At 38.7% G+C, this 20,669-nt stretch overlaps 1 protein-coding gene across 3 annotated transcripts in view; it reads right to left on the bottom strand.

Annotated features, from left to right (window-relative positions):
* Positions 1-4,683: 4,683 nt before the first annotated feature.
* PPP1R21 (protein phosphatase 1 regulatory subunit 21) overlaps positions 4,684-20,669 on the bottom strand; it is a 108,491-nt gene continuing 92,505 nt past the window's right edge. For all 3 annotated transcript variants that reach the window (XM_069071665.1, XM_069071666.1, XM_069071667.1), the window contains 2 exons: positions 20,537-20,665; positions 4,684-6,634 (listed from right to left, as the gene is read on the bottom strand). In XM_069071665.1, the coding sequence (XP_068927766.1) occupies positions 6,605-6,634; positions 20,537-20,665 (159 nt within the window). In that variant the 3' untranslated portion in view covers positions 4,684-6,604. The remainder of the gene's footprint in view (positions 6,635-20,536; positions 20,666-20,669) is intronic.

The raw sequence follows: 20,669 nt of genomic DNA, 5'->3' as shown, positions 1-20,669 counted from the left end.
GGAAGATAGCCTACACAAAGGCGTGGAGGTAGACTGGTGAGTTCAAGAAAAATCAAGCTGGCAGTCTGAGATTTAATATATTTTTTATATGAAGGGAAATAATGTGAAATAAGTCTTTAAAGGTAGACTGGATACAGATTTGAATGGCTTTAAATGCCAAGCTGAGGAGTTTAGATCTTATCCTTGAGAATTCAGGGAGCCACTGAAAATTCTGGAGCAGGAAAGATGGTCAGAGTCGTTTATTTTGGCAGCTGTTTAGAGGATGGGTTGGAGAGGGAAAAGACTGAAAGCAGGGAGGACAATCAGAAAGCCCTTGCAACCGATCAGGTAAGAGGAGGTGCGTGCTTGAACTGAGATAGGAGTGGGAGTGGAAACAAGGGATAAATGCAAGAGATGCCATGGAGGTAAATTGACAAGACTTGGCAACTGACCAGATGTAGAGGTGTGAGTGAGGGAGAATGCCAAGCCAAAGGTGATTCTGAGGTTGTAAACCTAGACCGACAGAGGGATGATGGTGCCCTCAACAAAAACAGAAGTCCAGAAGAAGTGGTGGGTTTTTGTATTCATCCCTTTGCTGTGCATGGTGCTTACATTAGAATAGGAATAGGGAACCTGAGGCCTCAAGGCCAAATGTGGCATTCTAGGTCCCTGGGTGCAGCCTTTTAACTAGGGTACAAATTTTATATCATAAATCTTTTTATTAAAGAGATTTGTTAAGTTTGGATTCAGTCAAAGGGCTGTATTTGAGGACCTAGAGGGACATGTGTGGCCTCAAGACTCCAGGTTTCCCACCCCTGGTCTAGAAGGAGTCACAACATAAGCATGCCTGGAAAAAAAATCAAAAATATACTCCTTTGTTACATGTTTTTAATATAATATCGGAACATGTAACTAAAATGTAATTCTTAAGCCTAACTTATACAGTCTTAATTATCAATGCCATTTAAATAAAGATCCTTCTAGGTTTACTTTTTAATTTTATTATCTCTGAAATGAATAGCTTAATCTAGACAACAGTTATCAAAATATTCTAGAAAAATCACTAGGCATTTGAGGGAAATAAATGAAATTATAATTATCTAAACACTACACACTAGAAAACCGTTTATCTTTTGCAAGGACATATTTTCCCCATTGCATGAGACTCAGCACTCAGACCTCAAAGGTCACCCCTTTCATAAACACAAGATTTATTTCCTATTTTGGTGCATAGTTCTAAGAGACTTTCCGGCAAAGTCTTATTGTATCAAAATATTGGTAAATAGCCTAAACTCAATAGCAAAGTCATTATAACCATTCATCACCAGCTGTGACCTAATTTTACTTTGCTTCCTGTATCCTGACCAATTTACAATAAGCAAATAAAGAGTGGCCGTCTTGTTCTGTGAGAAATCAGCCCAAAGCAGGATTGGAATAAAATTAACTCCTTCTATGACCTTGAACCTTAGCTTCCTCATCTGTAAAACGGGTTGGTCTACATGGTTTCTAAGATTACTTTCAGCTCTAAAATGTATGATAACTCCACACAATCTCTAGATAGGAAAAATTTCTCTCTTTCCAATCAAATTCATATTGTGTCCCTTTTATGCTCAGCACTACACTGCAGGTGCTATATGGGACATTAAAAAAAAAACCTCTAATCTTGCTTTCTAGAAGTTTACATTACAATTGGAAAGAATGACAGATAAAACAACAGTGAGTTATAAAACAAAGCAAGTTAAATAATTAAGCACACGATTATGGTACAGACCCTAAGGACTATCTAAGAAGATAGAGAGAACACAGGGTTGGGGCAATCAGAGGAGCCTTCATGAAAGTGAGATTCAATTTCATCCTAGAAAAAGAGGTAGGATTTTTGTAGAGAAGAGATGGGTAGGCATTTAGGAAGTGGGAAGGAGATAGCATAGCTGTCTTTAGGAACTGAGAAGGATGTCACATGACAAAGGGACTGGATTTGTTTTTAGTGGTTGCAAAGGGTAGAGCAAGAGCTCAAAGTCGAATATAGACGAATTTGGGTGTGATATAATGGGGAAAAAATGTGATTCAATTAGAGCTGGCTCATGGTGGAATGAACTATCCTTGGAGGTAGGGAGCCTTTAGGCAAAGGCTAGATGACCACTGGGCGGTGGTGTGGAGAGTTCTTCAGTTATAGACTGCACCATATGACCTCTTAAGTTCCCTCTTCCACCTCCGAGATTCTGGGATTTGGTGACAAATAACAAGGGTAGTAGATAGAGTGCAGGGCCTAGAATCTGGAAGACTCGTTTTCCTGAGTTCAAATCCAGCCTCAGACACTTGCTAGTTATGTGACCCTAGGCAAGTCACTTCACCCTGTTTGCCTCAGTTTCCTCATCTGTAAAATGAGCTGGAGAAGGAAATGGCAAACCACTCCAGTATCTCTCCCAAGAAAACCCCAAATGGGGTCATGAAGAGTCAGACAAAACTGAAAAACAACTCAACAATAACAAACAAGATGTTCTGGAAAGTATAAAGCATCATACAATGTAAGACTTTCACTGTGTTAGCAGTTGGTAAGAGCACTTTAAGGCTATCTTGCTATCTTACTTGATCCTCACAACCCTTGGAGATAGGTGCCATTGTCACCCCCATTTTACTTCTGAGGAAACTGAGGCAGACCACAGTTAAGTGATTATGTGGCTTGCTCAGGGTCATAGTTATGGGTATCTGAGGCAGGATTTGAACTTAGGTGTTTCTGACTACAAGTTCAATGTTTTATCCAGTGAGCCACCTAGCTGCTTCTAAAGTAGGAAATATGAACCCCCTTTGGTACAGTTCATCTCCTGCCTCTGGAATCCTCAAAAGTTTGGCATCACTGAAGGCACTGTACAATTGTGCAAATGCAACGTAGTCCACCTTTCTTCTTCCAGTCAAATCTGGGTTCAATTCATTGCCGGTATGAGGTGCCTGCAAGATAAATACACTGATGGACTCATTCAATAGCTTATACAAAAAGGCAGTATGGCAGAAGCGCTTTGAAAGCAACATACCGAATCTGGTATATACTTTTTTAAAAAAATCAAGTTGTACATAAGAGATTTTAAATTTCATATAATAATCTTTTTCTGTTCTTTGTAAGTGGAAAAAAAATTCTGGTTCCTAATTAAGTTTAGGGAAAAATACTAAACAGTTCATGTAGTGGGGTTGGTCTTAAAGAAAATGACCACCTCATCACAGAAAGGAGTAAAGGATGAAGTAAAACAGTTGTGAGATGATGACCAAAGGGAGATCATTGCAAACAGCCTTGAGTTTCTCAGTAAAGTAGGAAGCAATTCCTCAGCTGTATCTACAAGGTCCTCACCTGCCTTAAAATTTTACAGTGCACCTAGTCCTATCTACAAAGCACCTAACTCTGACTGAGTTCTCTATTAGACTAAAATTTCTAGTTTCTGTTCTTAAATGTTGTCATAATTTGTTCTAAAGTTGTTCTACAGTAATTACCTATGCCAATTCCCTCAGAAAGATAAATGGAGATACATACATACATACATACATATATACACATACGTGTGTGTTCACTGACTACACTTCCAAAATTGAAATAATCAATACATAACCAGAGCCTGAAAAGGAATTAAAATGGCAAAAGAAAAATTTTCCTAAAGTTAGAAAATATAAACACATGGTATCATTCTGTGGTCCTGGGTTAACTAGCATTTTTTTTTAGCTGACTCCAGTGAACTCAGTGTCATTTTACTTTCTTCTTTGTAAGCTCCAGAAAGGAAAATATTAGTAATTTCTTTACCAGCAAGCCTAGCTTTCTCTCAGTTATCACCTAAAACTTTCTATGTATCTAAGAAGTGATCTCCCAAACTGGGGGTAGCTATAACAAAGGGAATTTCCTTATCAGGGAGTTCTCCATCCCGATGAAATCACAGATCCAGTCCCTATCCCAGTAACAAAGCAGAAAGACTTAGAGAACTCTTCAAAATGCTCTGACTCTGAAAGACAAGTTACAGCTTTAAGGATCAATTTAAATAAACTCTCTGAATAAGAATATAAAAACAAAAGACTATTAAGAACCGAATTTCATTGAATTAGGAAGACATGGTCCTGAATCCTAGAAAAGATTTTTCTCTAAAGACTTTTGGAGCAATTTCTATTTTTGGTTTCATTCCTTCCCACAGAAGACAGTGGTAGTCCATTAGGCACCATATTCATAAAAGGTCAGATATCAAGCGGCTTCAATTACATAAAAAAAAAAATCTGATAGAGAAAAAGGAAAGCTTAAAGTTTCTGGCCAGGCACATTTTTAGCAACTGTAGCATGTGATGCTAGCTAGCCTGAAGGCAGGAAAATCACCACTGCTAAACCAACTTTCTGTCATTGGCCTCTAATTTTAGCAAACCCAAGTATTTTCTGGGAACAGATTTATAGCAAATAAATAACAGCTATCTGAAACAAAAATGTCAATTGAATACAATGATTTATAGGGCACAATGAACACTTACCAGGCAAGTTAAATGACCCAATTGTCAGCTGATCAATTAAATGCAGTAAGCACTATACCTTCTAAATGACCTTTTTGCCTGACCTAGTTACAAAGTGTAAAAGGAAGCACAATGAAAACACCACTTTACCCTCTCTGGTTGGAGCTGCAGGTTGCTTCTGCATATGCCTTTGTCGTTTGACCAACCCCCCAAAATATATTCACTCAACAATCAATCATCCAACAAACATTTATTGTGCGCCTATTGTGTGCAAGGCACTGTGGTAAGTACTATAGGGGATACAGAGACATCTGAGACACACACAGTCCCTGCCCCCAAGGAGCTTACACTCTGGTAGAGAAGACAAACAAACAGATGAAAAGCCAAATAAAACAAGACACAAATAATGGATTAAGACAAACGATGTCACAGAGTGCTACATATAAGCATATTCTTCAGCATTTGCTCAGCACAGATTGCCTGTGATGCCAAGTGAGACATGAGTTTGGTGAAATTATATTCCATGCAGAATCAAAGTATCTCCTTAAACTGCTGTTTGTGAGCCACACCACTGCATACTGTTTCCTATGTAAACACTAAGAAATAGACTCAGATGAGTTCGGAGCTACCAGTAAAGCAAAAGATAAAAGCTATGCCAAGATGATATGGCAGGGGAGAATGTAAATCCATTCTGTCTTTTTCTACCTTGTAGCCTGCAAATGAAGCAAAGGCCTCCAGCAAGTTTCCATTTAGTAGATAATTTCTTTTCTCTCCTTTTTAAAAGTTACAATTATGAAGAGAATAGCTTTCTAGGACTATCCATTCAAAGCCTTTATTTCAAAGGTTCACATGAGCTACACGCACTATTATAAGGCTCTGACTTCAAGCTAATTTCCCAATTTGTAGCTAATTACTAAATTACTTAAAAATTAAAGACAAAGTGGCACTCACTTTAATGGCAAGGTTTCCCACTTATCTCCTTAGCGTCTAAGGACGTGGCTCTCTGCCGAGAACAGAAGCTTCCTTTATTTTAGAACAAACTATTCCCAGACATAGAATGCTGCTGTGCCAGATGTTTTCTCAAACACCATCAATTATATATTGCTATCTTTGCCTTCATATGCTGAAGTTACATAAGAACTGAAAGACTTTTCTTATTAATGTTCAGTTAGATCAATCTAAAAAAATCACACCTTTCTATCTGAAGAGGTTATAGTAATGTACTTTTAAGATACCCAAATGCTGATCTAAGGTATTCAACTACAGGAATAGAAAGAAAGGCAGACAAATGAAAACAATGTTATGAAGGAAGCAATAGCAGCAAAATCTGGACATAGTCACATGTGGAGAAGTTGGAAGATAGCAAGAAGGAATGGAAAAGAGCTCTTTTTAAAAATAATTTGGAATGACTGAATCTAATTCAAAAGACACAAAGATATCAGAAAGACATTTTAAGGTTTTGACTAATTTTGTCATATCCCCAAAGTTTTAAATTTAAATTTAATTTTAATAATCATCAAACATACATTAGAAAGACAGAAACAATTTGCTTTTAGTATGAATTTATTGACGTCAACTTCCATAAGCTAATCATTCTAATACAGAGAGTGATTCGGGAAATAGAGACAATAATAAACCCACGAGAACTAAGTTTGAATGGTCAAAAAAATAATGGAAAAATTTCCATAAAGAATCTGGAGACCGCTTTCAATTATAGCAATAAACAGCGAAAAGTTGCTAATTTGAACATTTTATCCAGAAACATACATCTATTGCACTGATACCAAATCTGTTACCTTATAATTGAGTTTGAAAATATACAAAATTTTTTTTGTTCTTACATACTGAAATTAAAGCCTAATCTTAAAAAGTGCACAGTAAAAACAGCTTAAGGAAATTTCTACAAGATTCATGGTATTGTGTATTGTTTTGCATTTTATTGTTGACATCAAATTCTATATTTACCTTACTGGTTACAAATACATTCTAATTTTTTCAAAGCCATATACAGCACTGACTTGTTACTAGGTCCAATAATACTTCAGTTTTTTGAAAAGGCTGACTCCAGAAATGGACAAGGATTTTCAGCACCTGCAGTTCTGGGCAGCAGCAGCATCAGAAAGGACAGTCACCTGACTGATCCAACTATTTGTAAACTATCGACTTTTGTTCTTTTTAGAATTGCCCTGTATGAAGAAAAACATCATCAATTAGAAAACAAATTTAAAGGAAAATATACTTCACAGTTAATAAACCAAGTTATCACATCTCATTTCATCAGGTATATCCCAAAGGCTCTTTTGTTCCTGGCCTTCTTCTCTTCCCTCTCCAGCAATTTTTTGACAATACTGACCACTCCCTTCTACTGCATCCTTTCTCTTCCCTCTTGCAGGAAACTGCTCTCTTCTAGTTCACCTATTTTACTCTTGTATTACCTTCTCCTTTGTATTTTCCTTTTGCTCGATCATCTTCCAACTTCTGTCCCATATGTTTCTTCCTTCAAGGAAATGTCCTAGGTTTGTTTCTCCTCTCTCTGCACCCTTTGTCTACATGGACACCTTATCTCCCATGGGCTCAATTAACACCATTTTGCAAATGATTCTCAAATCAAGCCCTAATCTCTCCCCTGAACTTCCATCTCATATAACAACTGCCTGCTGGACATCACCACCTAGAGGTCCAATAGGCAATCCCAACATGCTAAGTTTGATTAACATGCCCAATATGAGTCATGTCCCCAAAGAGAACACTCTTCCAATTCCCTGTTTCTGTAAAGAGCACTACTACTGTCCTAGTCATCCAGATTCACAACCGTAGAGTTACTCTTGATGCTTCCCTCTCCCCTTATCAACTATTGCCAAGCAGTTGTCAAGTTTTGTTCATTCTACCTCCACATCTTTGGCACCAAATCCCATACTCTCCAATCACACTGCTACCCCTCTAGTGCAGGGTCCTTTACACCTCTTCCCTGAATTACTGCCAAGGTCTATTAATTGGCCTCCCTACATCTAGCCTCTTCCCTTCCTATTATATATTCCACACAACTACCAAAATAATCTTCCTAAAGGTCTGACCATGTCATTCTCCTGTTCAAAAAAATTTAGTTTGACTCCCTAATGTCTTTACAGTAAAATACAAACTCATGCTGACATTTAAAGCCCTTCACATATGGCTCCAACTGGCTGTCACAGACTTCTTTCACAAACTCTATGATACAGCCAAACTAGACTATCAACTGTTCCCATGCTATCTCCAACTTTTGTGTATCAGCCCGGCAGCTGCTGCCCATGCTCAGAATGCACACCCTTCTCATGCTGGCCTCCTAGAATCCTCAGTTTCCTTCAAAGCTGAATTCAAGCACCATCTTTTATAGGAAGCCTTTCCTGACTGATTGAACTCATTGTTATATCTCCATATCTAGATCTCTTAGGTGCCTTCAATTTCTAGATCTGTGATTCTTTGCTGTGTTTTCCAGTTGAATATAAGGTCTTTGAAGGACGGGTCTGTTTCTTGTTTGTCTCTGTACCTTCAGTCCCTTGAACATAGTAGGTATTTAACAAAGATTTGTTGAACCAGATCTTATTCACTCTCCTGGTTTCCATTACCTTTTCTAAGTCTCCTAAATATTAATTTCCAGTCCTGACCTGTCTTGTGATCTCCAGACCCCTATCTCCAACAGCCTACAGGACAGGTTACATCTTGTTCTAACTGTTATAATAGTCACCAACTGATGTTACTGGCTTCAGACTCTCCTCTTTCTAGGCAAGGCTTCACACAGCTCCAAAACTCTTCCTAAATACATAGGACTGACCATTTCCACTGCTCAAAAATCTTCACTGACTCCCTATTTCTCTAAACTCCTTCATTTGGAATTTAAAATATCCACAATTTGGTTCCAAACTGCCTTTTCAGATTTTATTTCACATTCCTCTTCTTCATACATTTTATGTTCCAGTCAAGTTCAACTACTAGTTATTTCCCAACCTGATCTTATCATATCCCACCTTGCTATATTCACAAAGGCAACACCTCCACTTCCCCACCCCCCATCTGCTGCAATGTATTTGCACTTTATCTCCACATTTAAATCTTCCTCTTCCCAAAAAGCTCATCTTAGGTGCCAGAACTTCCTTGAGGTCTAAGTGATACTGCAAATAAGAGTGCAGGTTATCTTCTATTCTAGTATTCAAACAATCAGTTACCAAATCTTGTCAATCTGACATTTTTCAGATCCGTATCCTCTGCTCTAATATGTCTCCATTAATCACCCACTCAGACTTTTATATTTGCTTCTTCATAGGTCTTCACACCTCTATTTCCCCCCACCCCCAATTCATCCTTCACACTGATACTAGAACATTCTTTCTGATGTATAGATATAGTCATGACTTGCTGCCTCTGCTCAAAATACCTCAGAGTGGTACTCTAATACCTCTCAAACAAAGTTCAAATTGCAATACTTGACATTCAAAGTCCTGCACAATCTGGAACCCCTCTAGCATTCCAGTCTTTATTTCATATTTCTTCTTTCTGATCCCTGAACATGTCCTGAAATTTTCTGTCCATGCCTCAGCTCACAATGTTGCATAAGCTTAGAATGTCCTTCTTCCCTGTGTAACTGTTGAATTCCTGACCAAACTTTAAATCCAACTCAGATCTCAACTGTTAAATAAATATTTCCCTGATCTTTCCTTTGGGTAAGCACCTTCCTCTGTGAGCCTCATAGAAAGAGGGTTGTTTTACAAATCTAATATAATTATCATGTAACATGTATTACAATCCTGTTATTACTATAACATGTATTACAATAATTATTATTTACCTTATCCCCCAAGTGGATTGTAAACTCCACTAGGCCAATGGCTGTGTCTTATATTTTCCCCAGGGCCTAGCATTATGCCCTATACATACTAGGTATTTAATTAATATTTACTAAATCTGAACATTGTGTGACCTTGGTCAAATCATCTAACCTCCCTCCTGAACTTACATTTTCCTATATGTAAAAGGAAGAGGTTGGACTAGATGATTTCTCAAATTCCTTATAACTCTAGATATATATCATATTTTAACTATTTGGCTTTCAAAAAATAGTGCATTTGAAAACCAATTTTTATTTTAAGTCATCTAACATTTCTTCTACTTATTAAATATTGTGATTCTGTACATTTCACCCATTCCTTCCTTCCCACTCTTTGTAATTCCCCCTGCCATTTCCTCTCATCAGTTATAATGAGAAAACTTCTGACTTGGCATCCATCAAAACTACACATATTTATTTTAATCTAAGGGGCTCTATAAAGCTGGCAAAAAAACCTTTTCACCAGCCCTCTTCTTTGTTGCTTAAATGGCTTTTCCCATTGTTGTATTAAGTCTGAATAAACATATATGACTTTATTTGAAAGAGGGAAAAAAAGGTTAATCAACAAGTATCCTCAAGAAACCATTTTTAACCATATTCCTACATCTAATTATTAAACATCAGTATCTGTGGCCTGGTGGCTCAGTGAGTAAGAGCACCGGCCCCAGAGTCGGGAGACCTGGGATTGGTTCCGGCTTCAGATACTTAACACCCACACAAAATAACTGGCCATGTAACCTTGAGCAAGTTACTTAACCCCAATTGCTTAGGGGCAGCCAGGTGGCACAGTGAGTAAGAGCGTCGGCCCCGGTGTCGGGAGACCTAGGATCAGTTCTGGCCTCAGATACTCGGCACCCACATGAAAAATAACTGGCCATGTAACCTTGAGCAAGTTACTTAACCCCAAATGCTTTAAAAAACATTTTAAAAATAAACATAAATATTTAATGGAATCAATACAAGAGAGAAATGCATACAATACAAAAAACATGCTAATGGCAGCCAAAAATTCTTCAGGATGTTTATGTGGTATCCAATGGTGACAGTACTGATTCAATAACAGTCTGAGGCTTTATCTGACAAACAGAATTGGCAACAAACAGGAAAAAATAGGTACCAAACAAAAGAGACAAATCAGTATGCAAATGTCTAAAATGCAATCTAACAATCTAGAAGAATACATGAATGGACTACATTTTATTAACTACTGGTGTTAGATGGTTTGAGAAATACATTGAAAAGTTTTTATTAAGGATCTAGAATTCACTTGAAAATACCCTACGTGCTTAAAATATCCAAAATCAGGGCAATGCAGAAACAGAACTCAAAACATTTTTTCAGCTTAGGTAAAAATGTCTCTCCAGCCAATATGGAGAGATCAGTTTCTCAAGAATCTATTACTTCTTATCCAAATAATGGGAAATGAAATAGACCCTCTGTTAAAACTAGGGTTTAGTGAATTATTTCTATGAGGAAACCCAAAATGTAGGCTTCTGTAATTCTTTTTTTTTTTTTGCCTTTTGGAGGGCAACTAGGGTTAAGTAACTTGCCCGAGATTACAGCTAGTTTTTTTGTGTGGGTGTTAAGTGTCTGAGGCCAGAACCGAACTCAGATCCTCCTGACTCCGGGGCAGGCACTTTACTCACTGTGCCACCTAGCTGCCCCAGCTTCTGTAATTCTAAGTTTAAAGTTACCATTTGAACCAACAAAACTTTTGTTCCTTATCACTACTATACTTAATGGGATATTCCTACTCTAATTTTGAATTCAACCTTGGTTTAAAAGACCTTAACAGCAAATCAGACTTTACTACCACACCCAAATAAACAACAAGAATCCACAAAATAGCAAACATCAGCAAAAATAGCAAAATAAAGGGCACCAAGGTGCTGCAGATGAATTCATCTCTCCATCTCATTAGGTAAGCTTGTGTTACTAAACTGAGGATACTGTGAGAACATGAGCAAATAGGGCCAAAACAAGAGAAGCTTGAAAGATATGCCCCAAATCCAGTTTTCTGAGGTATCTATCACCTCAGAGGCCATTAAAAAAAGCATCATACTGGTTTGTTTTATCTCTTTGCATGATGCCTTCAGAGAGATACATAAAAAACAGCTTCCATGATAATCAGGGGGTCAAGCAAATACCATAAAATTACAATAGGAAGCAAACTGGTACAAAGTAAAAATTCCTATACTAATAGAATTAATTTCCAGAGAGGTTCTCCACTAATCAGCTAGCCTACTGGAATCTAGATTATTAGCAGTCCCATACCTCATGACTAGCAAATTACCACCTCTGACTCCCCAAACCTTGTGATTCAGAGTTATTAGCCACCAAGGTGGCTTCTCTTCCAGTTAGTCCCCCAAAATCTCAATCCTGAAATTCATCTTCTTAGATTTCTCCCTCTTTTTCTTTCTATCTCTTTTTGTGCTCACAGAAATTTAACTTCCAGAAAACACATCTCTGGACATGCTCTCCAGGACTGGCTGATCTCTTCTTCATGTCCCTCAAGCATATTCCTTGCACCCTACTATTACTTATAGGGACTGCTGTACTACAAGCATTCAGAAACTTCTCTGCCTCTGAGAGTCACACAATCTGTCAACATGGCCCTGTCCAGATCCTTGTGGCTGTCATGTCCTGGCCCCAAAGTCACTCACCCTCCTTCCTCAAAAACCTTAGTACCTGGTTTGGTCTTCTCCATCTCAACTACTGCCCATCCTTAGGGAGAACTTCATATTTGTCTTGACAGTCTCATAAACACCTTAGCTTTCAGTTCATCAATTTCCTTACTCTATCTTTTACTCCACCTCAGCTCCCCACAGGGGTAGTCATGTACCTTAGACCTTACCAACCAGTGTATAATATTTTCACACATTTGAATGCTGAAATTCGCTTTTCTGATCACAATCTCTTGTCTTTTCATCTCTCCCTCTGCCTTGACTACTCCCAAAGATATTCTTCTTGTCACTGTGACCCCCAGTCACTGCTGCCAGTTCAAGTCTATCACTCCTTCTTTGGTCTCATTTTCTTTTCGTAGTCTTCAGTCCAGACTAAAACAGTATGACCATAAGCCATCTTCCATTCTTGACTTCCTAGACTCACTCTACTCTCACTTTTTATATCCTGTCAGTCTTCACATCTGGGACCCACCCTCCTCATTCACCTTCTCTGCTCCTAACTGCTGAAGGAAATAATGCAGTCTTGCCACCTGGACCCATAACAAGTTCTTGTCACCAGGTCTCAACTGGACCTTCACTGTAACACAGAAATCTTTTTAGTCTTCCTGGACTAACTTCTAGACTGACTTGGTATCACTTGCACAGCCATTACTCCAAACCTTCTCTCTCAATCCTTTACACCTTCCTTAAGCTCCTTCTTAGCAGAGGATCTTAAATCCTTTACTGAGAAAAATCAAGGCCATCTGCCATCTCCTTCTGCTCCCTTACCCCAGACTTCAAAATATTTCTGCCTCATCTCATCTTCCTTTCTTCCTTTGCCAACACCAATCCTTCTGACTGTAGTATGGGCCTCAGCCTCTCATAACCCCATACACACATACATCACCTCTACCTCCTCTAGTAATTTGCACTAAAATATCATTTTCTCTCTCTTTCTTGTCTTCAGACTTTTCCTTTCTACTGGCTCCTTCCCAACAGCCCAGAAACATTCAGATATTAAACCTATCCTTGCATACTATTTACTCTGTTCTCTTGTCACTCAAGGAGCTGTCTCCATTATGGGTTCTACTTCCTCTCCACCCTTTGCAATCTGTCTTCTATCCATATCATTCTACTGAACTCTGTCTCAAAAAGTAACTCAAAAAAATCTAGCTGCTAAATCCAACGGTCTTTTTCCAGGCCTTATTCTCTTTAGCACGTCTGACACTGCTAACCACTTCTCATCCCAGCAATGCTCCTCTTCTTTGGCTTCCGTGACTTTGCTCTGGTTCTTTCTCTACAGACCTGACTCTTCCTTCTCAGTCTAGTTTGCTGCTCACCCCAATCTGTCCTGACTATCTCATCAGCTCCCATAGAGTCAATTTTCCTCTTTACAGATGATTCTCACATCTCCAACTCCAATATTTTACCAGAATCCCAATCTTACACTATCAACGGCCAATTAAAAATCTCCATCTGGACATCCCATCAGCATCTCACACTCAACATGTCCAAGAGAGAACTGATCATCTTTCTCTCCAAACTCTCCTCTCCTCCCAAATCCACTACTTCTATTAAGGACACAATCAGTCTCCAAGTCACCCAGGTTTACAACATCCTGGACTACTAGTTCTCCCTTACCTCCTCTCTCACGCCCAATCAGTTGCCAAGTTAGGTAGTTAATTCTGCCTTCACAACATCTCTCCACTCACAAAGCAACAACCTCAATTCAATCCCTTACCAGCTCTTGCCTGTTCTACTGCAAGGGCCTGCTAATCAATCTCCCTGATTTTTGTTTTTCTACTGTTCCTCTTTACAATATATTCTTCAAATGATGGCCAAAATAATTGTTCCAAGACATAAGTGTGAATGTCATTCCCTTGCTGAAGTATCTTCAGTAGCTCCTTATTGCATATTTAGCAAAATATACATTTTTCATTCTGGCATTTAAAGCCCTCTATAATCTGCCTCTAACTTAGGCTTATTTCCCATTATTCCTTTCACATAATCTGAAAAATACTAGCTATCCCAGAATTCAACAAGCCATTGCCCACCTCTAAGCACTCACATAAACTGTCTACCATGCCTACAATAGTCTACTCTCATTTCCAGATTTTAGAATCCTTTTATTGTTCAACTGTCTTTCAGCCATGCCTGACTCTTTGTGACCCCATTTGGGATTTTCTTGGCAAAGATACTAGAGTGATTTGCCATTTCCTTTTCCAGCTCATTTTATAGATGAGGAAACTGAGGCAAAGTTAAGTGACTTGTCCACATTCACAGTGTGTCTGAGGCCAGATTTCAATTCAGGTCTTCCTGACTCCAGGCCCAGCACTCTATCCACTGAGTCACTCAGAGTCCTTATCCTTCCTTAAAAGCTCAACTTCAGTGCTACCTTCTTTGTTAGCCAACTTTTAATTTCCCTACTTCTTAGCACTCTTTATCTACTCAAACTACCTTTTGTATTTTTTATATATGAAGAGGTCTTATTTCCTTTCCCCACTCCCTGCCCCTCCCCCATTGATAGAATCAGGGCAGGGCCTACTCATTTTTGTCTTTTTATTACCAACATCTCATAAAGTAGCTTGCATATTTCAAGTGACTGGTTTGTTGACTTGAATTAAAAGAAAAAGACAACAAAATACTCTAAGATCAAGTTAAAAGTGATCTGTAAAATCCATGGGCCATGACTTCATATTACTATTAGAGCACTCACAAAGTGCTAGGTACTAAAGAATACATATATAATATGGTACATGACCTTGAAGAGTTTACATTCAAAAGTAATTTTATATATCTCTAGATGAACATTCTTTATTTGTGTATGTTTGTGTATACAGTTGATTTTCCATTGACCTGTGATCTGAATGTGGGTATAATACCTCCACAGATGAAGATCATAGCTCATCTATACTTGCCCCTTGCAATTCTTATTTATGTATCCAATACAAAAGGTCCACCCAACTCAATGGGGGCCTTCTTCACATACTGTTGACACTGGATGAACATCAATGGTGCACACAGCCTTGTATACTAGTTATTCCTCACTCTTGTCTATCTTCTTTTCCGGTCTTACATTTACCTCATGATGCCCTTTGTGCTACCAAGTACTCAACTGCAATGTGCTGAAGCCTACTCACACCCACCAGGTGCTTCTCCATTGTCTTTTGGAGGATCCTCAACTTCCTTTCTTTGGAGAATAAGGTTCTACGGCTCAAATCCATCAACGAGTAAAAATGTATTAAGTGCTTATTATGTGCCTGGCAAAACATGCTAAGTGCTGCAACACAGCAAGTGACACATGCTTTTCCAGAAGCAAAAATGTTAATTTGACTACTGTTCAGAGTAAAAGGTAGAAGGCAAGATGAGGTGGTGGAGGGTAAGATGGTTAACTAATGGCGGCAAGGCAGAGAGCAAAATGGCTTAAATGGATAGCTGGGTTGGATGTGCAGAATGGTCCGGTCGGGGTTCAGCTAGATGAAGTTTGTGCTCACTCACTCATCAAGACAGCTCAGCCCTCCAGGAGGAGTTTCCAAACTGAACAGATTAAGTCCTTCAGAGAAGGGGGAAAAGACTGGTTTCTAGAAGGGTGGAGTTAGGGGATACTGTTCAAGGTGGGAAGAAATGGGGCAATGGGAAGGTAGTTCACGTATACAGCATGTGAAGCACTGTCTTGAGATCAGTCAGATGAGCTTGCACTCACCAATCAAAACAATTTAACCATTTGTTAGGTTCCAAAGCTGATAAAGAGAAAGTCTTATTTCAGGGGAAAGGCTTGGGATCATTAAGAGAACTGTACAATTTCCTAAAGGCCACCTAAAGTTCGTCTTCCTGTTCCTGGTCAGATCCTAACCCAGCTCAGAGTGTGTGTGTATATGTGTGTGGATGTGGGTGTTTTGAATGGACTCTATGGAATATCCATTTAACAATCTGGACAACAGACATTCTACATCTATAATCAATTTGATTTTATGTGAATAGTTAGGCTTAAATCTTTTCAATGACTATGACTAAATTTAGGAGAATATGTCATGTTCTAGGGCTTGATGCAATCACTATAATGTCATCTACAAAAAGGTACATCTGGCAGCCTTCACCATCTAATAAGAATTACTCTTCCTTCTGACTCTGTACTAGATATCTTCTCCGATGGCGGCAAATACTTTTGGCAAGAATACATTTCCTTGTTTGCCACTTGATATTAATGATAAGTTTTCTTGGTTAGATCTTTCACAGAATCTTAAATATGTAACGGGAGTCTGGCACATACTCAGAACATCTCTGAGGTCATCTCCCCAAATGAAGAGAAAGCCTTCAGAAGAGTCATGACGACATATCATAGAAGAACCTTGGAGACACTTCTGTAACTGGTTCTGGTCAGCTACCCACATGATGGATAGGAAGTTCTGACTGGCTGTAGGAGCATTCAAAATGGACTAGTGGCAAGAACTTCAGCCATTTTCTCTCCAGCTGAACAATGCTGATCTGACTCCTTTGCTGGTGGCATCTGTTAAAAGACAATACTGCACCAGGAGGTTTGTACCTTCTCACCCCCAAGACCAAGTAGTCCCATGAAAATGGACCTTGGTTCTTTGCCTGCTTCAGCATTTTCATTCTAGGTAAAGAAGAGAACATAGTAGATAGAGCACTGGCTTTGAATAAGGAACTCATCTTCACGAGTTCAAATATGACCTCACACACTTACCAACTGTGTGACCCCTGGGCAAGTTAATTAACCAGTTCTGTCCCAGTTCCTCTTCTGCAAAATGAGCTGGAGAAGGAAATGGCAAACCACTTCAGTATCTTTGCCAAGAAAACCCCAAAATGTGGTCACAAAGAGCTGGACATGACTGAAATGACTGAACAGCAACAAAGGAGATTAATCTACATGCTCTTGTCCTTGGGAATTTGGAGAGTTCAGGACCATAAACCTCCAAATCCCAGGGGAAGAATCCCAGGAGTCACAATCTATTCTGAGCTCTACAGCCAGTTCAGTATCAATGCTCCAAGGAGCAAGAAATGATCTTTGAGACACAGTTCAGTGGCAGCTAAGAGGACTCATCCAATAGTCATGTTCCATTTGGAATTTGGCAAGACCAACATTATATAAGAACTGAGTTTATTCCAAGATCACTCTTCTCAGAGACCAAGGCAGGATAGGAGAATATGCCTCCAAAGAGTTGCAGGGAAATGTTTGTACTTTTGTTATTGCTATGTCTTCCTTAGAAAAAGCTAATTGATATTAATTGGTTAGATAATATTGAGGTGCTAGTCACTGGTGGCTAACAGTGGCGACACAATTGCTGAGTGCTCAAGCCACTACCATTCGAAAAGAAATATCCTCAAGCCTCTCAGAATATCCCTAGGACCAAGACAGACAGACACAGCCAGCCTTGTTCTGGAATAGTGGGCCAGAGCATACTCACTATACATGATTTTGATTTATGCATGGAAGATAGTTTGCCTTTTAGGTGGCATTTTGCTCTGCTGAACCAAACTTGTTTTTATAGTCAAACACAATAAGCAGTGGGATCCTGTATTCTCAATAGTCTGAATCAAATGTGGAGAGTAGAGATATGGTTTACTGTAGAATAATATCTATGAGAACTGCCTATTACCTTTTAATAACCTCATAAAATTTATATAAAGGGGAAAGTAAGCATATGGGTCAGCAATTCATGACTTTGGGTTTTGGGGGTTGGGGATGCGGCGGAGAGAGACACTCTTTAAAATAAGGACCTGAGATTTTTTGCCCCCACCTTTGGTATCCTCCTCTTCCCTTTTAGCTAACTTGAGAATAGGTCCCTCAACTACCTCAAAATTGTGTGGCCTCCATCATGAACTTCCCCTTACTACACTTAATTCTACCTCATCTGCTTTTTCTGTCTATCTTTTCTCAGTCATTTCCTCCTCTTCTACAATAGTTAGCATTAATACTGTGCTTTTAAGTTTGCAAAGCACTTTACAAACATCATCTCATTTAACGAGTCTCACAACAATCCTGGGAAGCAGGGGCTGTCATTATCCCCAGGTTACTGATGAGGAAACTGAGGTAGGCAAAAGTTAGGTGACTTGAGGTCACATTTGAACTCAAGTCTTCCTGACTCAAGACCCAGTGTTCTACTCACTGTGCCACCAGCTGCTTCCAAAAGAACATGCAGTATTTGTAATAATCAAGTCCTGTGTGGTAAACATCCCTTTACATCCCTTTACAAAGCAAAAGCTTTTTCCAGTCCCACTCAATGCTAGGACCTCTACTAATTATCTCCAATGGATCCTGTCGATAGCTTGTCTGTACACAGTGGTCTGAATGATCTGCCCCATTATACTGTGAGGTCTTTGGTGGGCACGGGCTGCCTTTCGCCTTTCTTTGTATCCACAGTGCCTATAATACACTAAGTGCTTAATAACTATCAGTTGATAGTTATTAAAGTCTGACATAACTTTTACAGACTTTTCTGGTATTTATTGTTTGTCGTCTTCCTTCTAATTTCATCCTTAAATGTCCCAAGGATGTCTTCACCTCGTTGAATTCATTCTTACCAAATTTCCTCTGAACTCCTTTTTCCCTCTGTAGCTTCTTACTGTTTTATGAGACAATACTGCTCATGTATTTCCATTAGGTTTCTCTTTAAGATATAAAATTGAGATTATGTTCTAAACTGCTCTTGGTTATGCTATTGTTTTGCAGGAAGACCAAATGTTTGGTGGCTGGGTACTTTCTGGGCTCCTTTGGCAATTTAGTTTAAGAAGTAGTTGCTAGTGATATACATTCTTCCATTCATACCCTATTTTTCTTTTTTTTTTTTTTTTTCTTTTTGAGGGGAATTGGGGTTAAGTAACTTGCCCAAGGTTACAAGGCTAGTTTTTGTGTGTATGTGTGTGTGTGTGTGTGTGTGTGTGTGTGTGTGTGTATGTGTTAAGTGTCTGAGGTGGGAACCGAACTCAGGTCCTCCTGACTCCTGGGCCGGCGCTTTACTCACTGCACCACCTAGCCGCCCCCATATCTTATTTTTCAACATCATTTTCCTAAGTCAATGACATTGGACTTATTTTCACTGCACATCACACTTTTTCTCATTTTTATTCTTCTAGTTTCATATTAATTTTTTATCTGCCATATATATATATATATAATTAATGGTCTGACCATACACAGCTGATCTGAGGACTCATATCAATAATGAGATTTCTCTCAAAATATAATTAATTTCCTTTCTGTGATGTTATTTGGTGCCCACTAATTCCAACAGCTCCTAATTCCTTTCTCGAATAATGTATTCATGATATGTAAGTGCAAGTTTCTCTGTAGACAACAAATTATTTCTTCCAACTTTGTTTCACTATGTCCATTTCTGTATGAAAATCACCGAGTACCAAAGTATATATATGCTGATTTAATTTGGAGATTTTTATCAAGTTCTTCATAAAATTTTCCTTCTTCTTCATCCATTGTGACCGTGGACTCGAAATTTCAATTTTTTAATGGTAGTCACTTGCAAATAATCAACATGAGTCATGCAACAAAAGATGAGCAAATATCTCATGAAATGAACTTTCTTATTTCCTTTGTATACACAATAAAATTAATTCTGCCAACTCCTTTATTTGCCTCTCCAAGGAGGGTCTATGCGCAATTCTTTCACTGAGTTGCAACTTCCTTTTTTGTGCATATATATCAACATGACCTTTCTACTTATGTGTAATAATACAAATATATCACATGACATCTACTTAACCCAGGGCTAAACAATAAGAGATTTGTGGGAAATTGAAAGTATTTCCCTCTCACAATCAGGAAGATAATCAAGGAACCCTTGCTTTGCACTGCAAAGAACTGTCACAAAAGCATTTTTTTTTACACAAACACACAGAAGCAATCTTTTCAGGGACCTAAGCTACTCTGTTCAGTTTGTCAACAACATAATAGCAGGCACACTATAAGGAATAAAGATGTTAATCAGCAAACACTGTACAGGACTTCAGAGTTCAGATCTTCCTGGTATATAATTCCATAAAGAACCTAATATTCTACTTTAAAGACACAGAATCTATTAAATGAGAGTATACATGCTGTATGCGAAAATGGTTTACAACTACCTTCACAAGATGCTCTTTGGCTTTTATATTTCATGGCTTAGCACTGAAATGCAAGCAAAATATTATCTATAACAGCCTCCAGACCATATCATATACAAATACACACACACACACACACACACACACACACACACACACAGACACTAGACCTATGAATTCAAAGACATAGGGAACTCCCTGGAAGAAGGAAACTCTTTCTTACTAGTTAGTGAAAATCAGCACCTTATCTGCAACTTACAGAGCTCCTCTAAAGCAGCTACTTGCTAAGAGTCACAGAGCCAGTATATGCTGAGGCAGAAAATGAACCTAAGCCTTCTTCACTCAGAGGCCAGTTCTTGTCCACTATGCTACGCGCTCTGGCTAATTTCTATCCATATGCAAGAGAGGGCACCTATGCTCACATACGCACATTATTAGTACAAGGATCTTTTCTCTCCAGGAACACACACACACCTCATACATACCTTACTAGACATCTTTAGCGTATCAATTTCTTCCCTTTGTTTAGATAAGGTTTCATTCATACTGCAAAGATGGTCACTCATCATACTTAGCTGGTCCTCATAGCTCCTCTTAGTAGTTGTCAATTCATCCTAA

The sequence above is a fragment of the Petaurus breviceps genome, unplaced genomic scaffold (assembly GCF_028583685.1).
Source record: "Petaurus breviceps papuanus isolate PSGF00001 unplaced genomic scaffold, PetGlider_PUasm1.0 90842, whole genome shotgun sequence".
NCBI lineage: Eukaryota > Metazoa > Chordata > Mammalia > Diprotodontia > Petauridae > Petaurus > Petaurus breviceps.
The sequence above is the reverse complement of the archived record's forward strand: the minus strand, read 5'-3'. Positions and strand labels throughout refer to the sequence as shown.